The sequence below is a fragment of the Python bivittatus genome, unplaced genomic scaffold (genome assembly GCF_059951505.1).
Source record: "Python bivittatus isolate LINGU-HERP-01145 unplaced genomic scaffold, Pbiv_v1 ctg000330_np1212, whole genome shotgun sequence".
NCBI classification, from domain to species: Eukaryota; Metazoa; Chordata; class Lepidosauria; order Squamata; family Pythonidae; genus Python; species Python bivittatus.
In genome coordinates, this window is record NW_028277058.1 from 26,739,526 (window position 1) to 26,759,544 (window position 20,019).

Here is a 20,019-nt window from a genome sequence, read left to right on the forward strand (position 1 = left end):
AAGCAGTTCCATCAAGATCATAACAGGCAAAAAAAATATGATGGGAAGCTGAGGGTAGGCTGTTCTTAAGGATGATGGGACTGGTGTTTGAGACCTGTCCTACCTTACAGCCCTCAGCCTTCAAACTTGAGGCCAGGTTATTGGATCCTTGGTAGGCCTGGACTCTGATTGTTGCTTTTGAAAACCAGGTTGGTGTGCAATAAGGCCATCCTCATCTATAACCTTATTGTGGATGAGACAGCTGACCTGCTGTGTATAACTAAACCTGGGGTCCCCCTCATGGAGATATGTCCACTTGGGTTTCATGTGAGGCAGCAGCCACAAGTCTAGGCTGGAGGGTGAGGTGACAGTTGTCCATCTGGAGGTCTTGATGGCTTGCAGAGGCTCTGCTGCACAGATAACCAAATGTGAGACCATTTGGTTAAAGTTGAGCTCTACCAAGCAGTTGAGTTTGTTGCTGCTGTACCAGCCAACTTACTCACTGCAACATCCCTGCCTGAACTACTAGATTCCATCATCAGGTTGACAGTGGAGTCTGCAAGATTTATAATTTTAGTGACTTCAACCACCCCCCAGGTGGCATTGAGTCTGGGACAGCTCAGGAGTTCATGGTCACCATGGCAACTATGGACATGATCCAAGTCATTAAGAATCTGGCACACACTGGAGGTCACACACTAGATCCATTTTTTGTCTTGAGACATTTGTCACAATGGAGGACATTACCATTAGTGCGTTGCCATGGGCAGATCATTTCCTGATTGCTTTTCAGTTTGCTGGTGCTGCCCTCTGCCCCTCCTCACCCGAAGGAGATGGGATTTATTAGTTCATTCTGCCCCAGACAACCATGGCTCTGAGGGGTTCCAGAGGGAAATCTGGGGCTTTTCCAAGGATCTAATGGCAGGTTCATATGAAGCCTTGGTGGCTGCCGAGAATGGGCACATAACAAGGACCTTGGACTAGATGGAGTATAGGGACTCTCTTTGTGTTGATCCTGGGGTGCTCCTTGGTTTTTTTTATTAACTTCAGGAAATGAAATGCCAGAAGAGACCCCTAGAAAGCTATTGGAGGAAGATGAAGAGTGAATCCAACGAAGCACAAGTAACAGCCCATATCAGAGATTACATTGTGGTGACAATAGCATCAAAACATAGACATTTTTCTGCTCTTATGTCCACAGTCATCCAGCAGCCCTTTTTAGAGTAACTTGTTCCTTGCTGGGGAGGGACAAGCCACAGGATCACCTGAAAAACATTGAGAAATATTCTAGGCATCTGGCAGATAGAATAATACAGTTTCATTTGGAATGACTGGGCAAATCTTGTCAAAGTGTCAGAAGCAAGGTCTTGTGTGATTAGCTGGTACAGGTTTAAGCCTGTAACTCCTGAGGAGGACAGGATCCTGAGATCTACTAACTCAGTCACTTGTTTATTAGACCCATTCCTCTCCTGGTTGGTGAAGGTCACCTGCAAGGTGGTATGTGGTTACACCCATGCAGTAGTATCTGCTTTGCTGAGGGAAGGGATGGTCTGAGCTGCCTTGAAAGCGATGGTGGTGTACCCCTTCCTCAGTGGTTTAGCCAATGCTAAACCAAACAGTCTTGAACAATTTTGGTCCAGTTGCCAGTCTTTAGGAAAGGTTGTCAAGAAGTTGGCTGGTCTGCAGTTTCAGGGGGCCTTGGAAGAAACTGATTATCTAGACCCCTTCCAGTCAGGTTTTAGACCAGTACATAGTACTGAGACAGCATTGGCTGCATTTGTTGATGACCTCTGGTGGAGCTGGAATGGGAGTAGTACAATATCCTGGTTTTTCATGATCTCACAGTAGTTTTCAATACCATTGACCATGGTAGCCTTCTGAATCACTTGTGGGAATTAGGAGTGGGGGGCATGGTGTTGCAGTGGCTCCCCTTTCTTTGTAGTCAAGTCCAGTTGGTTTTGGCAGCAGAGAAGAGGTCAAGCTCAAGGCTCCTGATTTGTGGAGTGCCCTAGAGTTCAACATTCTTGCTCCTTCTGTTTGACACCTACATGAGCCCAGTGACTGAGGTCATATGTTGATTTGAGGTACCATGAGTACACTGATAATACCCAGTTGTACCCCTCAGCCCCAGGCCAACTGGATGATTTTGTCAAAGTCTTCTTCCAGTGTCTGGAGGCTTTGGGGGCCTAGATGGGGAGAACAGACTCAAGGTGAACTGTGACAAGACTGAGAAGCTGTGATTTGGACCTCCCAGGACCAGAGATAGTCCATCTTTAGTCTTGAACAGGGCTGTGCTTCCCCCTTCAGAACTAGTGTGCAATTTGGCAGTGTTCTTGGACTCAAAGCTCCTATTCAAGGAGCAGGTGGTAGATGTGACCAGGAAGACCTTTGCATAAATTTATGTTGTGCACCAATTGCACCCTTATCTGGATTGGGAAGCCCTTTGGCGAGACATGCTTTGGTCAGTTTGTGTGTAGATTATCGCTGTGTGCTCTATGTGAGGTTGCTTTTGAAAGCCATTCAGAAGCTGCAGCTGGTCCAGAATGCAGCAGCACTGGCAGTTATGGGCAGGCCCATGTAACACCTCTGCTTTGTGAGCTTCACTGGTTATCAGTAGGCTTCCAGGTGCTGGTTATTACCTGTAAAGTCCTTCATATCATAGTGCCTGGTTATCTGAAGGACTGTCTGTCTTTCATAGTTCTGCCATACAAGCAGGCAGAGTTGGCCTGCTCCAGGTCCCATCCATTAAGTATTGTCATCAGGTGGGACTCAGGAAGCTTGTCTTCTCTATTTCAGCGCCTGTCCCCTGGAAAAAACATTCCCCCAGAGATTCATTTGGCCTGCCACTGTGGCCTTATTTAAAAGAGTCCTTAAAACCTGGCTTTCCACCCTGATGGCTTGGGCTAGAGTGGATGGCAAGCCCCATGTGTGCTATGTCGCTCTTTTTAAAGATATGTATGTTTTTTTTTCTGGATGCTCATTGTTCTTTTCTCTATATTTTTACATTGTTTTAATATTGTACACTGCCAGAGTCATAAGGGAATTGGGTGGCCTTATAAATTTAATGAATAAATGAATGAAATACAATACTAGCCTTTCCATAACAAGTATTTTTAAAAGAGTAAGCAATTCCTGTGCCAGATAATCATATTTCCTCATAAGTGTTAGCCGTTATTGCCTTAATAGGGTTAGGGAAGTGTTTCATATTAATAATATATCAATCCCCTAGTCATACATATTAACTCAGAAATGTGTTCTAATTTTTTGTTCCTATAAAGCAAGTGCCTATAAAAACATTTACTTAAATTATTCTACTTTTTATACTTTTTTTTTAACTGGAAAATGTTGAGTGTTAGGTTGAATTGTAATTTCAAGTTTTTTAGTAACTCAGGGTCATTAGGTTGGGTCCACCCTCAAAAGACTATATAGATAAACACTCATCATCTTGACCTGTGCCCAGTCTTTTCCAACTGTTACAGGTTTCTGCAAATTGTTCCATTCCCTCCTTCTTCTAGACCATGCAAATCTGGCCCTTTTGGTGTGGTCCAGCAATTTTCTGGAAAGAAATCTTCGTGAACAGGGAGTGATTTATAATCATGTTCTAGATGTGTCCTGAAAGCCATTTGGACCTTTGGATCTTTTGAAAGCCTCTTTGAAATCCAGCCTTTTCCTGCTATTTGTTTGTTTGAATCTATTGTAAGCTGCCTATTCTGTTTATTGTAGGCATTTTTTTCCTAATGTCTCTTCTCTTCCCATAATTTCTCAAGATCTCTTTTGTATAAGTTAACTTTACTGATTTTTTTCATTCACTGATTTTATATTCTGACCAAACATCTTCCACACCATTCACGTAGGTATTCTGGGTATACCTACTCTCTTTAATTTTCTAAGTTTAACCTGTATATTTAGCATCAGTAAATCATGTTCCACTTCACAAAATGTACCTAGAAATGTCCTGGCTGATTGAATTCACTTCTCCATCTTTGTTTTTCTGTTATATAGTTAATTTGATTCCACTGTTGTTCATCCAAGTTTAGAATGTGCATTTATGTTGCATGAAGCAGGTGAACAACCACAAAACTCTATTAACTTGTTTCCAGCATTATTGTATTTTCCTAATCCAAATCTTCCTATAATTCCAGGTTCTTATATTTCTCTAACTTTTGCATTCCAGCCCCCCATTAGTAGTACTACATCCTTTCTAGATATTGTAGTTCTCATCTCCTGCAATTTGCTATAGAATATCTCAGTATCCTTCATCTTTGTGTCTGTAGTAGATACATACTTTTTAATATTAATAGTCACTGGATATACAGTAATCTTGTCATTTATTGGGTTATAGCTGAATATCACTGCCACTCCATTTCTTTATTGTGTAATATTGAAAATGGCCCATTCCAGTTCACCTGATAATATGCTCCTAAAACATCCACTTCAGTGTGCTTCATTTTCACTTTGATATTTTCAAGGTTTCCTTGATTAATGCCTTTCACATTCTACATTCCAGTTGTTTGTGGCCTTATAAGGCAAAGAATTCATGTTTCAGTACTGGTCCCATCAGTGACCAGATTTCCTTGCTGCTTTTATCTGGCTGTCATCACATCGCTCTTCCCCAGTAACCAAAGAAATGCCTTCCAAACTGGAGATATCTTCATCTACACCCAAACTCACCTAAATGTTACAGTCATGTCCACAGAGTTTCCTTGCCAATTATGAAGAAGTGATTGGCATATCCTTCTTCCAAGTTTGATTTTGAAGTTCATTCTCTAGGAGGGTTGATTTCTATCACTCCTACAGAGATTTGTCTCACCTCCCCTTGGTCCTGTTGTAGGTTACCCTTAGCTTCATTGCTCCCTTTTCAGTGGTGTAACAAGGGTAACCCCACTAGGAGCTCTCACACCCACTGGCATCAGAGTCATTTATGATACTGAGTCCTCTTATCACAATGGTTATCCCCTGCAAATGTTTACTTAGAGTGATTGATTGATCATGTGCCATCAAGTCATTTTCAACTCCTAGCAACCACATGGATAGATTTTCTCCATGATTACTTAGAGTAGGCTGAAACAAATAAATCTATGTTGAGAATGAGATTACTTGGATTCAAGCAATGCTAGAATGACATTGTATATACCTTTTGTGACTGAAGTACAGCAAAGATGAGGATACTCATTTTAGCATTTGGGTATTAAATATTTAATCCATTATCTCTAGTGTATACAGTAATCACCAAGAGCAAAGAACTAACTGTATGAAGATATTGGGCAGGTGAAGGAGGGATTTAAAATAGTACTTAAAAAGTACTATTTCCAGTACTGTTTTATGACCAGTTGTATGACTAGGCTTTACGCCTTTCAGAAATGTAATTTAAAACCTTGACATGTGACAAAAGAAAATTGTCTAGCCCCAAAATATGGCATAAAAAAATAGTGATTCTCATGGCCTCCTACCCTGTTCTATCACACTATTTAGAAAAGAAGAGAGAGGAAGAGAGAGAGTCCAGTTGAATCTTTCACATATGTACAACTTGGTGGCCTACATATCATTGGAGTGCATCATCTTTTCTCCATATGTGATCTGTTTTATGTTACTAGTGACTAATCCAGTCATAAATAGTTTTTTTCTTAAAGCATACCAAAGTCAGCTATTTTGTTTTTGTCATCTAGAAGGGGACTTCTGGATTTCTTAATATTAACAATACTGGCAGTACTTTTCTTGTATGTTTTCCTACTAAAAAGAGTTAACTTCACAAGTAGATGAGAATGTAATTAATATATAAACAGAGAGCAGCTGTAGCACAACAGTTAAAGAGCATCAGACATGAGCTGCCTAGAAATTACAGGTTCACATTTAAGTACAGTTCAAATAACCACTCACTGAGTGGTAGTCTCACCCATAATATGGAACTAATCATGCAGGTCATGTTAAAAGGATTACTGAGCAATAATACAAAATATATTTTAAGTACTTAAGAAAAGTTGTATATAAATAAGCTTGATTTGCATTAAAAAAACCAACCGACGAAAATAGGAGAGTTATAATGTAATCTTAATGATTCTATTATTTTATACAAGTAGCTAAAAATGATATATCAGGCAATTTCAGGTCTGTATAAGTTTTGGCTTAGATAGCAAGCCAAGGACATCTCTCTTCAAAATACATTTTTATAATTATCAGTAACTTAATCCAAGAATGGGGAATGTATGACCTTTTGTTGTACTTCACATCACATTAGCCCTAGCTAGAAAGGCCAGTAGTCATAGGTAATGAGAATTATACCTAAAAATGTAAAAAAAAATTTAGTACCTATTTATTTACTTATTTACTTATTTATTTATTTATTTACGTTATTTATGTACCACTTTAGCCTTTATTGACTTAGGCTAAATAACAGCAACAATAATTCATATATTATTAAAAATTCAATAACAATCTAACAGTTAATAATGAATAATACAAATATATTTAACCACTTGTGTATGTATGTGTCTATATATGCACATAAACATATGCATATGTATATGTTTTGGTGTGTGTTTTATATATATAGTGTGTGTTTTTATATATATATATATATATATATATAGTGTGTTATACACACACACACACGCACACACATTTATATGCTGCCTGACTCGCAAAGACTCTGGGCCTGTGGCTTACAGATCTGCCAGTATAGACATATACAAGATTATTACAAAATGAGCATATTAAGTGAAGTTAAGTACAAAAACGAAAGCAGATATTTGTGGGTGGGTGTTTTTAATACTTTGCAGAGCATTTGAATGGAATAATAAGTTAATACTTGCAACGTGACACAAACTAGATTTGGATTGATATATATACCTAGCTGTAGCCAACAGAATGTAGAGGGTCACAGATTCTGAAGCTCCCTATCTCAGCTTCTAGTCTTTTCTCATGAATCCAGCCAGACATAATTTCCACTCCAATCAATTGGTGGCTAAGTGTTAACTTCCACTGATTTTGTTTAGATTTTCTTGGGATTATATCTTTTTATCTGGACATTCTGCATTAAAACATTTCCAGTACAAATTATAATCTCTGTGTGGGAAATTACATATATGGTACATCTTAATTTATGAGTATAACCACATGTTCATGTCAGAGAAATCCAAAGTGGTGGCAGGTTTCCCAAAAATGGATATAGACAAGACAGATACTTATGCAATAATCATTTGCAGAATATGTAAAGGATATGCTGTTTCTTAATTCACAGTTTTCTCTCTAGGACTTTTATGCATTTCAGGCTTCAGAACTTAGTTTTAGATTTTCTTCTGTTTTTAAAATATATTCACATCCTTTCTATGATGTTCAAAATTACTTTCAAGAAACAGACCAAAATAAAACCAGCATTTTAAACATTCATCTTCATATATCAACCTACTCCCAAAATCACTTGGGGAGACTTAATTTACTGTTCCAGTCTCTGGTATAATGACTAGTACAAGCATAGCATGAATTAGTAGATAAAAAACTTTTTTGTGGATATAAAACGAAGAACTTCCCTTCTACCTCGAACCAATACATTTGCCTGGCAGCTCTAAGGACTGACAAGCTACAATTTAAATTAAATGCTTATAGTTTGTTGATATTGAATACATCTTTGACAACATTTTTTAATTTCAGTGAGAAATAAAGCAGTTGTTCACATTGAATGCAGAGTATTAACTTGAGTGAAAAATAGAATTAAAGTGACCAAGACCATTTGCATGCCACATTATTTTACTCAGTATGTATTTATCAATGTCTGAAAGCTTGCATGAAGGAAAATTAAATTCTGGCAAATATAAAGGTTGTGTGGCTTTTATCAAATGAAAGGGCTCCAGGTTTGCTTTCCATGCAAGTTGTAGTCATCTGACGGCTGAGTATATGCTTGTGGGCCAGTGCTGTTAGGTAATAGCTCAGAGGGCTGTTCTCCTTTAATCCATTACAGTTATGAATGTTTGTTGAAGTAGTTAAATAAGTTGTGACCACAGTTTAACCATACCAAATGTGTGCTGTGATTTATTCATCTACTGCATCCACTCCAACTACTTTTCTCTAATAAGAGATAATAGAAAAGGTGTTGGCATCATACCAGAACATTTCTAACCAAGAAGACTGGCAAAATATCAAATATTCTTTAAGTATAAAGAATGCCCAACTCTAATCAAGCAGTAGTGCATAATGCAACTCTTTGGCCTTAAACACCCATTATTATTAGCCATGACATATTTTATTTTTTAGCTTCTGAATTCCACTAATTCAGTCAGAGTAATTTTGAAGTTCGATTGGGAAGAGGAGCAGAAACTGTTTCAAGTTAAGCTCCTCACAAAAGGTGTGAGGAAGCAGCTTTTTAAAAACTCTGGTTGGACAAAAATTACTATGCTGCTATTGAACTGTTTCCAACTCTTGTGGAGTTGTGTTAGAGAAACAAAAGAGGCATAGATTCCTGTGGATTGTGGGCCGCTCCCCACGTATCCCAAGCCATCCTATTTTCAGCATCACAGCTAGTTGGATAATCCTAACAAACACTGAGAGGAAACCCTAGTATTTTGGAAAGAGGCTGCGCATGAAGACAAATTGAAAGACAGTGGAAAGTAGTCTATGAAGCAGCCATGCAAACTTGTATTGTATTGTTTCTTTAGCTTTAGCATCAGATGATAAGATATTTAGATTTTTAAATTTCAAATTAGGCCCCTTGATTCAACATAGCAGCAACCTTAATTAGTTGATTCCCTTAGGCTATAATCCTGTTCCTACTTACATGAGAGAAAGTCCCACTGAACTCATTGATTTTATTTTATTTTATTTTTAGTAAATGAGGGTAAGAACATCTGTAACTGAGTGTATATTTTGCACTTTTTTAACTTAGTAGAAAATACATGTTCAAACCGGAACACTCAACTATTAACTCAAATATATGTATTTTTATTACAGTTTTGTTTTATGATAGTAGTTTTCATATAACAGCCAAATTACAGAATAATTGTTTTAAGATACATGATTGAAATGGAGGTGCTTTAACTTTAATTCTTTAACTCTTTAATGTTAGAAATAGTATATTTTCCTTCCTAATGTAAAACCTACAAAGATATTCTGTTTCTCTTAATAAATGGCTAAAAGGCGAATACTTCTTTCAGGGAACGAATGAGCAAGATCTGACCTTTTGATTTTAACTTGTTCTTGTCGTCTAGACCCAGCTGTGCGCCTGGCGTTGTTCAAAAACAATGAAAATAAACATCCCCCTGTGAAACCACCAAAGAAGCCACAGACTACAAAAACTGGTTACCTTCAAGGTATGCAAAGAAGTTTCATTCTATTTATCTTTTTTGCTCAGATCTTCCAAAATCATGAAAGGCATACCAATATATGGATCAATTTCCTTAAAATACTTTGTTTTAGTTAACAGGAAGAAAAGCTTTAATGCAGACAATTTAAATCTGCTAATGATGCTGGTATACGTATACACATAATGTTCAGGTAGAAATTTTAAACTCTAATATCTCAGGAGACCCACTGAAGAGATAGCTTCATTCAAAATATATTTCTTTTATTTCTTGAAAGTTAGAAATAGAGAGTGGAATTTAACACCATCAGCAAGTACACATATGTTATCCGTTAAAAGGGTTGCTAGTTTGGAAAGGGTATGCCCTAGGAAGTGAAACAATTAGATTTTTTTAAATGTGTTGTTACACTGGAATATATCACCATAATGAAAAATCATAAGACATCTGAATATATGGCATGTTTCCTGAGTGATTCTTCTTTCAGTCTCTTTAACTGATCCTAATTTCGATGCTGTGGTAAGAACATATGACTAATTTATTTAATTAAACATGTTTTCATACTGCAGATTTTCTGGATTTAAATATTCTGCATTGAGTAATGTATGTCATAGTAAGAAATAAAATTGTTCATATACTATTAAAATATCACTGAAAAATAAAATGAACAGCTAACATTTTATTATCATTTTAATAATTATGTCCCTGTTTTGTTGTGGAAAGATATTTCAGTTCCCTTGATCCTTGAACAACTACACGGTGATTGACCTTTTCCCATGTATTTTTATATGAATATAATTGATCCCATTATTACAGTAACAAAAAATACTTAATAAGGGAAATAGTCAAAACTTTGTTTTCTGGAAATGTAGCATCAATCACATAGATGCATGTTATACTTCAGGAAAGTGAACAGATTCTGAGAAAAAAACAATGGAGCATATAAAATGTATTATACCAGGTAGAGAAAAAAATTGTTTTACGTTAAAAATGGTACCTACAGTTTTAATCTGTTTAGTGAATAGGAGGAGGAGATACATGTCTGTCCCACATCAGTCACCTAGTTGAATCCTTGAAAAGAAAACAATAATATTAGGATGTTCTAGTCATGATGACTAGAACATCCTAATTTTATTGTTTTCTTTTCAAGTATCAGTTTTTCTTCTCTTCATTTTTTCTTCTTCTTATCTTTTGTTTTATCCTGAGTGGAATGGGCAATACTTTGTCCATGGTTGCTATATTTTATTAATTATGCAAACCATTTTAAAGTACATTAAACAGCTAACAAATGTCCTTTTTTTTTTTTTTTTTTTTGCATTTCCTTTTGCTTTCAACAGTTAGGTAGATGGTGGCAAATAAGATGAGGACTTTCCATTTGTAGCACACTGACTCTGTATCGCTGGCTGGTGTCTTTATTGGTCCAGGCATTACAAATCCTTAAAACTCATATCCATGTAGTAGTAGTAGTGTTATTTAACTATTGCTGATCTGCTTAGTTTTTAATTAGCTGGATCCAGAGTTAGTCATGCTTATAGTAACTCCAGTTAAATCAGTGATAATTGTTAATTATGACTTTGCCATTGATTTCAGTGGATCGTCTTGTAAGCATGACTTTTTCTGGAATGGTTCTAATTATTCTGAATTCATCTTTATATTGTATTGTTTTAAATTGTCTATAGGCTACTCTGGCAGCTCTTCATATACCTGCTTAAAACAAATTGATGAATACATTACATTTTTTTAAAAAAACCCTCAACCTTAATGAATTGAAAGATTACAGAAAAAGGTTCTGTTATAGATGGACATATTGATAAGAAGAACTCCAGAAGGGAAATACAATTTTTGCATAGTCCTTTTGAGGGATTCTTTTTTTATTCAGTGGGGGGAGGATTAGTGGTTATTTGGTACATAATCCTAAAAATTAAGTAAATATATGTATGTATACTCTATGTAATGGAATATGAATGTTAGTGAATATGAACATTTAGTACGATATACCGTATTATGCAGCATTGTGCGTTTGTTAGAATGAGGAAGTATTTTCCCATTCCTCTCTCCTTTCTCTCTCTCTCTCTCTCACTCACTCACTCACACACTCGCACACAAGCACTTCTGACAAACCCCAGTCTTCTACTTTAGCAGCACACACACTGTTCTTGAAATAATGCACCAGTGGCTCAGTAATAGCTAGAGATAAATGCCAAGTCATACTACTGTAGTGTTTATCTTACACTGTTACAGTGTATATAGTAAGATAGCAAAACTGCCACATGGGGTGTGATGCAAAATGTGCAGGTCATATGAATTATAGGAATCCCATATTTTTGCCAGACGTTCATACAATAAAGGAACATAGTGATCTCATAATGAAACCTCATGTTTCACCCTCTTACCAGAACTGTTGCTACTCCATCTGAAGCTTTACCTCCAGATTTTGTCATTAAGCTCTGTTTTCTATGATACCTCTGTACATCAGTGCTTGATTTGTCTGGGTACCTGGTTCTTATCATAATACTTTGGCTTTGGCTTGGTCTTGGTCTTGGGTTTGAGTTTTAAACTAATTAGAGCAATTCTGGCTAACTTAAACTGTTATTTTAAAAAGTCTGGATCAAACATTGATTATTTTCACTTGTTCATCAAATCATAATTTCAACCAACTTGCATTCCTTAAATTCAGTTGTTAGAGGGAAATCTGGTTAATTTAAAAACAGACATAGATGCTTCTAGTTCCCTTGCTGCCATGTCAGAAGAAAAGCATGCAGAAGGAACCCATGAAGTTCTGCGTGCTCATATACATGTAGCGGTAGAACATCATTTAGGATTACCTCCTAACTGAACCAATTATGCAGACTTTTTAGAAAGATGAAACCAAACTAAAGATTGTGTATTAGGCTCCAAATTCTTTGAAAGAAGGACAAGATAAAAGTGCTCTAAATAAACAGATTCATATTTATACAGTCAATATGTGAATTAATAGTAAATTGGAAAGTGCCTTTGAGCATGTTTAGATGGGCTCTGTTTTATATTCACATGTCTCAGATTAGCCCTTTTATTTTGGATATTATACTGAAACAGGTTTGCATTTCTTTTGAACTAAGTAGCAACCTACTCTTTTCCCTGATCTAACACTATTAGAATCCTAAACTCTCTTTAGAATAGAATAGAATAGAATAGAATAGAATAGAATAGAATAGAATAGAAAGAATAGAATAGAATAGAATAGAATAGAATAGAATAGAATAGAATAGAATAGAATAGAATAGAATAGAATAGAATAGAATAGAATAGAATAGCTTTATTGGCCAAGTATGATTAGACATACAAGGAATTTGACTTCAGTGCAAAGAGCTCTCAGTGTATTTGCATAGCATCAGGAAATAAAGAATAATAAAAAATAGCGTTATATACTAAAACTATGCAGTCAGAAGAGGAGAATTGGAGAATAATAATACTGCAGCTATTGACTAACATATATTCATTTTTAAAAGGAGAAGCTATTATCCAACATATATTCACATTTAACAGAGCATTATCAGTCACATCTTAGCAGTCATATCTTATGCAGTGTCAATTGGTATGTCATGCTGCATTAATTAGGTGTTCAACAGACCAATGGCACGAGGGAAAAAATTGTTCCAGTGTCTAGATGTTTTAACATACGGTGCTCTGTAGCGCCATCCTGAGGGAAGAAGTTGAAACAATTTATGTCCAGGATGAGAGGGATCTGCAGATATCTTCTCCGCCCTCGTTTTAACCCTCACGGTATATAGATCTTCTATAGAAGGAAGCGGATTGCAATTATTCTTTCTGCAGACTTAACTATCCATTGGAGTCTGTATCTGTCTTGTTTGGTTATGGAGTCAAACCAAACAGTTATAGAGGAACAGATAACAGACTCAATGATTCCTCTGTAAAACTGTACCAAAAGCTCCTGAGGTAATTTAAACTTCCTAAGTTGATGCAGGAAGAACATCCTTTGTTGTGTCTTTTTGATGATGGTTCTGATGTTAAGCGTCCATTTCAGGTCTTGGGAGATTATAGGACCCAAGAACTTGAAGGACTCTACTACTGATACTGGGCTGTCGAGTATAGTAAGGAGAAGGGAATTAGAAGCGTTCTTCCTAAACTCCATAATCATCTCCACAGTTTTGAGTGTATTCAGTCTCAAGTTGTTATGATTGCACCACAAGACCAGTTGTTGAATCTCCTGTCTATATGCTGACTCATCACCATTTCGAATGAGACCAATGACAGTTGTATCATCTGCGAATTTCAGAACTTTGACAGAAGCGTCTTTTGAGGTGCAGTCATTGGTGTAGAGGGAGAAAAGCAACGGGGAGAGCACACATCCCTGAGGGGCGCCTGTACTGATTAACCGGGTACTTATTTATTTTGTTAAATATAGTCCATAGAAATAAAGTAATTTCCATAAATCCTCCAGAATACATACAATGTATAGTTTGAGTAAAATTTGCAGTATATGCATATTATCGGTAGCTTTGCCATTTTCCCTCTTCTGTTGGAATCTAAGTCATTAGCGTATTCCTTGATTTGTCTAAATTCCATTTTGTGTTATATAGAAAGTAACACGAACTGATGAGTGGCAATAAAAGTATCATGAATTGAATTTAACTGTATGCAATCTCTGTAAGTATCAGGTCTGTGTGTGTGTGTGTTAATATAAAGGTTTGGAGACTATACAGAGAGACTCTAACATATTTTTAAGTCATCTGGAACAAAGATTATGCTGTAGTCTAATGTTTCTATTATATCAAAAGGCTGATAAAGTTTTATCACATTCATAATTCCTCTGAAAGTAGAGCCTGCTTATGAATCTTCAAAATTAATTTCACTTAAAGATGATTTACCAACACTATGAAACAATATTAGCTTTTGGAAACCACAATATACTTTTTGGTTTATTAGTTTAGATGCTGCATTATTTTTAACTGGCTGGTGTAATGTCTCATCAATTATTATTACAGCTATAAAGCCTAAGATCACTGTCTCCTGATTATTAAAAACATTTTTAAAAAGATTTCAAGACAGAAAGGAATCTTTCACTCAAGTATCATAATCCTATAGCTTGTTTCTTATTATCTAGTGTGAGCTCACAGAATTGCACATTGAAATATTTTAAGGAATTAATGGCTCTCCACCAGTCCTTTAACATGTAAAATGAGTAGGTTACTTGTGTCCAGTACATCCAAAAAGAGCCAGGATAAAATAAACATAAAGAGTTAGATATCTTGGAAAAAATCTGTCATGGGTTTGGGTTAATCATCTCCAGAAGAAATTCAACTTGATGCCTGAAATGTAAGACTTCTTGGAGAACTCAGCAAAGCCTGAGGCAGTGTTGATCTGAAGGAGTGCTCTCCATGGGTCAGAGCTGCTTTGCTGGCAGAGTGCAAACCCAGTTCACAACAGCAGTGCTCTGAAAAGCTGTAAGACAGCAGGGCCCTTACATGTATTTGTTGAAGCTTCAGTTACATCGTTGAAATTGTCTGCTTTCTCATTGTTTAAAAGGGGAGGGGTGGTGGTTGCTCAAGTAAAACCTGTATCTCATTTTCTAATGCCCCATGAATAACAAGTAGAAATTGAAAGAGAGAGAAAGAAAAAGAATGGTGAGGAATGAAATAGTGTATAACTATAGCATCAGATTAAAATGTCAATTAATCAAACACTTTCATGAAACATTAGAGGTGATAAAATAAGACAGCATAGTAAGAGTGCTTTAATTAGCTTCCTAATATGTGCTTTTATTATCTGATGCTATATGGAGTGCTATTTCTTTGTTCCTTTCCCACTCCAGCTGTAGGTTCTCTTGACTTTGAACAATAGTCATTACTCTGCAGAGATATTAAATAGCTACTCAGCAAAGTAATGAAGGGTAGAAGGATTCAACAGATAAGGTCTATCTTAACAACATTAGGATTATATGGGAAGGAACATTTGTAGCTAGTGTCATCAAAATTCTACTATAACTCTCATTTTCTTCAAGCTCAGAGATGACACCTCCAGACCCCAGAAGATGGAGTTTTTATTTATATCAGGGGTTGAACTTCAGGATTCAGAAGATACATATGCTCTGGATGGGGTTGCATTCCCACGTAAGAAACAAATGCACAGTCTGCAGATCTTTCTAGATACAGTGCTGATATATTCAGCTTCAGATGATAAAGCAATCTACCTGGAGGAAGAGAGATATGGTTTAGGTAACTTTCAGGGCAGAACTATTGCAATGATCTGTTTTGGGAAGGCCCTTGAATAACAAGAAATTTAGCTGGCCTAGTATGTGGCTGCATGAACAGTTGCTGGAACATCCTTAAAGCCCTTCATTATTTCTCCTATTTAATCAACTTTGCTGGTTCCCAGTTGCCTTCTGAGCCCAAATCAAGAAAAAAAAATGGCAAACTGCTTGCAAAGCTCAGTGAATATAGCAATATAATTTTGGCATGTGACAAACTGATAGCCCAAGTTTTACATGGAACTATCTATAACATACAGTACAGACATTTACATTTGGTAATTTCTCTGAAAAAAAGAAATGCAACACACAAAGAACACAAGGAACAACAACATTACATTTAAGTCCATGAATGTTTAATTTCTCTATCACAAAGAATTTAAAAACTGCAATATATTTATTTACCGGGCAGGCAGCAGGCTTTTTCTTGTGTCCAGCTGATAGAATTTCTGGAGTCACTTACATTTCAGCACCATGTGGCCTCAGGCCCATGCACGTCATGTCACCCAAATAAGGCAGTAACTAGATCCAGCAGCATCTACATTAGCTGTGGATTTCTATCTGGATTATTAGTGGGTGGCTGTGACAGAAGATGCTAACTGTGAGTGAGCCTCCACTGGTGTACACTAAATGTGTGTACCCAGCAAGTAAATTACCCTCAAACAAGAAAATGTAAAGGAGGGGAACTTTTTGGCAGGAGAGAGGGAGATGTAGACTAGCAATGTCAGGTAGGAAAATATGTTTACCTCCATCACTCCACTTTATTTTTAACCAGTCTCAGCTACTTAACTAACCAATTAAAAGCACACAGTATTATTAACTGTGGGGAATGAGAGGAAGGCAGACTGGGTAGATAATGTTTGATTCAGCAGTGAATCTAATCTTTATAGTTGACTGTGATTTCCAATATGGTACCTAATACATAAATATGAGCCTAAATGACTCTCCCCCACTCCTATACCCTCAAGTGACCAACCAATGGCACCTGGGAAGAATCTGTGCTTTTTTCTTTTATTATTCTTTAATGCTTGTAAGATTTTTTTTTTAAGTTGGTCACAAAATATGAGTACATTCAAAAGAGCATTGGTTCAAGTTTGGGACAACACTTTAGAACATGGATTGTTTTGCTCCTAGCCAGGAACATGAAATGACTGTTCAAAGGTTAGAATATTCTGTGCTCAGAATATTTGCACACTCCTCTAAATTTTAGGCTAAACAGTTATCTCTGTCTATTATCTGGCATATATTCATAAACCTGAACATGTTTACACTGAATCCAGTGGGACTTCATAATAACTCTGATGTAGACATGCAGGTTGCTTACTTTTTGGATTCAACTATTAGACATTTGTGTTTTAAAAACAAATGCCTATTGAATTCATATTAATTTATTATTTTTTATTGCCTATAAAATTAAAGAGGAATTTACAGTCTTTATCAGATCATATACATGTGGTAATATATCAATTATTTAAACTTTTAATTTTATGCCCCCGTCATCTGAAACTCTGTTAATTTTTCTATATCCCACATAAATAAATAGAAGGGAAAGAAGAATGTTGACATATTTTATAGTGCATAAGGCAGACATTTGGAAGAATAAATCTTGAGTGCTGAAGCATTTCAAATCCTTTTCATCTGACCAGTCAGTGACCTGATGACTATTTCCTCCCCCTAAGTAAGGTTGTGACCCAGGTCTTAGAGTGCAAAAGACAGATAATTTTAGTAACAACTTAAAATTCAAATAGATTTAGCTAACAGGAGAAGGAAAGGGACAGGTAAACAAGTAAGAGTGTTTGAAGAAATATTAAATAAGATAATGCTTTTACATCTAAAAATTCTTCAAAACAACAAATAAAAATGCCATACTTTATTTTTATCAGTCCATTAATTGTCTCAGTTTTTACTCCTGACATGCTTATTTTTTACTATTTATCTATTTATTGTTATTTTGAGCTTAGAAATGAAATCAGATACCATTTAAAAATGACTTTTAAAAGGAAATAGTATATGTCCATTTACCTATCACCTTATAGGAAAGCTTTATCATCTTCTGTCATTCTTCAGTCTCACTCTTAAGCAATACCAAACTAATCAGTTATGTGCTTTGGAAGAAAAGCTCCCATTTTCATTGATGGACATGTTTCTTCCAATGTAAATGGCAAATAAAGAGCCTCATTCTAGACTGGGATTAAGAATGTGAAGGATTTAAATGCTGTTATTCCAATTACCCAGTTATTCAGTTGCTAAATAACTGAATAAATGCCATTTTGTTTGCCCTCAGTATTCTTATTCAGTAAAATGTATACCATATTCTGCATTAAAAAAAATTAGGTTAGTTAATATTTACCTTGTAAAGTTTATTAACTATTATTTGTACTGTACTTACAAAGTTTGGCTAAATAGTCTACCCCTATTTTTTTCATGTATGGAATTCTGATGTGAATGTTCTTTCTGTAAATTACAGATGTATGTAATAAAGGATTTTGATTTGCATTGGTGATTTGAAAAATACAACCGGCATGTGGAATTACTCTAGAAAGGAAGATTGTGTTCTGTTGTGTAATTCCTTAACAAGTATATATTGAAAAACTGGCAGAATATAAATTATTTTACGAATATGGTGGCATATACAGAACAATGAATTTTCAGTAGCTGACATATTGTTTAGTTGTTTCCCCTCAGCAGAGATTTTTGCTGCTGAGATCATTATGACATTGTACTATTATCCCATTGCCTGCAGTTTTTACTCTCTGTCTTTGTGAATACAGAACCGAGTCTAATGGGTTTGCTCAGTTGGGCAAATTTTGTTTTAAGTTCACAAAGGAATATAAATACTTCTAGAAATGCCAGTAAACGTCTAACTTAGCAATTAAATTCAATATAAACCAAAGGACTAGGATATGGAAGATTCTTATAAGGACATTTTATTGATGTTATAATGTCATTGATTCTAAAGTTCTTAAATAGAAATTCCTAATTTTTCTATCCTGTGGATAGGAGCTAAAGATGAATTGTCCTAATAAGATCAAAGGTCTACCACACTTCAAAGCATCTATTTATAATATATTTATGAATATTCTCCTCTTTATTAAGAAACAACCATTTATTTATTTGTTAGATTTGTATCAAGCTGGCATATGTAACATTCCTTCATCTATTTTTCCCCAATGGCTGCAACACTGGACTTGAGACTTCTAGGTTCTAGTCCAACACCTTAATCACTACACCATATTGATTGTATCAGAATGCAAAATTTAGATATTGAAATGTGGTCAGATATATTTTACACTTTCCATAAAATCTGCATAAATAGAAAATAGCTACTATAGTTTAAGAAATATTTATGAGAAATTATACAGTTACAAATGATTCAGAAATCATTTGTAATAGGATTGTATAAAAATGTACCTCCTTTATATTTCTCTAATGAGTGTTAGAGAATGTGTTTTATATAGTGTATGTTCTTCTGTTTGATTCTTCACATTTGAATCCAGTTAAATGTGCACTATGAATATAGCCATGTGTACCAAAGAAACGAGTCAGATGGTATTTCAGCAATTTTTGACAACTACTCATAGATAATTGCATTTCTGCATATGCATGACCAAAAAACAGGGGACTATTGTAGTAGAATATTTTAGGGATACATTTGAACTGGAGACCAGGAAACATTACGTCGAAGCACACACTGGTTTATTGACAGCTGTAGAGGCAGAGGCAGGCATAAATAGGGATGAGGTTATAGTGCCTCTTTATAGACATGTCAATTAGAATATATATGTGATTGGATAGGGCAAACAGGTATTTCACTTAATGTGCCTAGCGAAGTCAGTAAAAAGATTAGATGTAACTCTGAGGTAATGGGACAGGACTACAAAGACAATGGGATTTTGAAAGAACAAAGAGGCCATTATTCCATGAACACAGTTTCTTTCTAGGCAGTTACTTGCATTTGCTTTCCAAGACCTCTGCTCACTTCCCAGTGTCTTTTCCCAGTTTATCAGCATTTCTTGGCCTTCTAAATGTTCTGTGCCTAAGCTGACAGTGCTATTTTCTCCAGAAAGATATATTTTGGTAAAGGTTTTAACTTGGCTCCACAAAATCACCGCACTATTAAGGTCAGCTTTGACAGGTTTTTCAAAGGTGGGAGAAGACAAGGAAGACCTGTACTGAATGTTCTTGTTCCCCAACTGCTGATAAGTATTGCCAGCATATAATGTATTAACCATCTGTAGCTTTGAATCAGTATGATTCATTTTGCATGAGAAGACAAATGAGTTAATCCACCCAACAGTTTTTGGAGAGTATTTTTAGGGTACCTATTTCCAGAAATGTGATTTTGATGTAGACTTTTTCTTTTATATGTGGACAAAATTTAGTGAATACAGCAAACTATCAATAAAACTCTCACATAACAAAGGGGATGTCAACAATATTAACTGCTCATGCTCGCTCTCTCGCTCTCTTTCTCTCAATTACAATGGCCTGTAGCTATTGATTTTT

The 20,019-nt window shown here is 35.9% G+C and overlaps 1 protein-coding gene across 1 annotated transcript in view; it reads left to right on the top strand.

Moving 5' to 3' along the window:
* Positions 1-20,019, top strand: part of LRRIQ1 (leucine rich repeats and IQ motif containing 1) — a 117,045-nt gene that overhangs the window by 67,466 nt on the left and 29,560 nt on the right. The window contains exon 23 of the mRNA XM_088141859.1: positions 9,177-9,278. Within this exon, the coding sequence (XP_087997985.1) occupies positions 9,177-9,278 (102 nt within the window). The remainder of the gene's footprint in view (positions 1-9,176; positions 9,279-20,019) is intronic.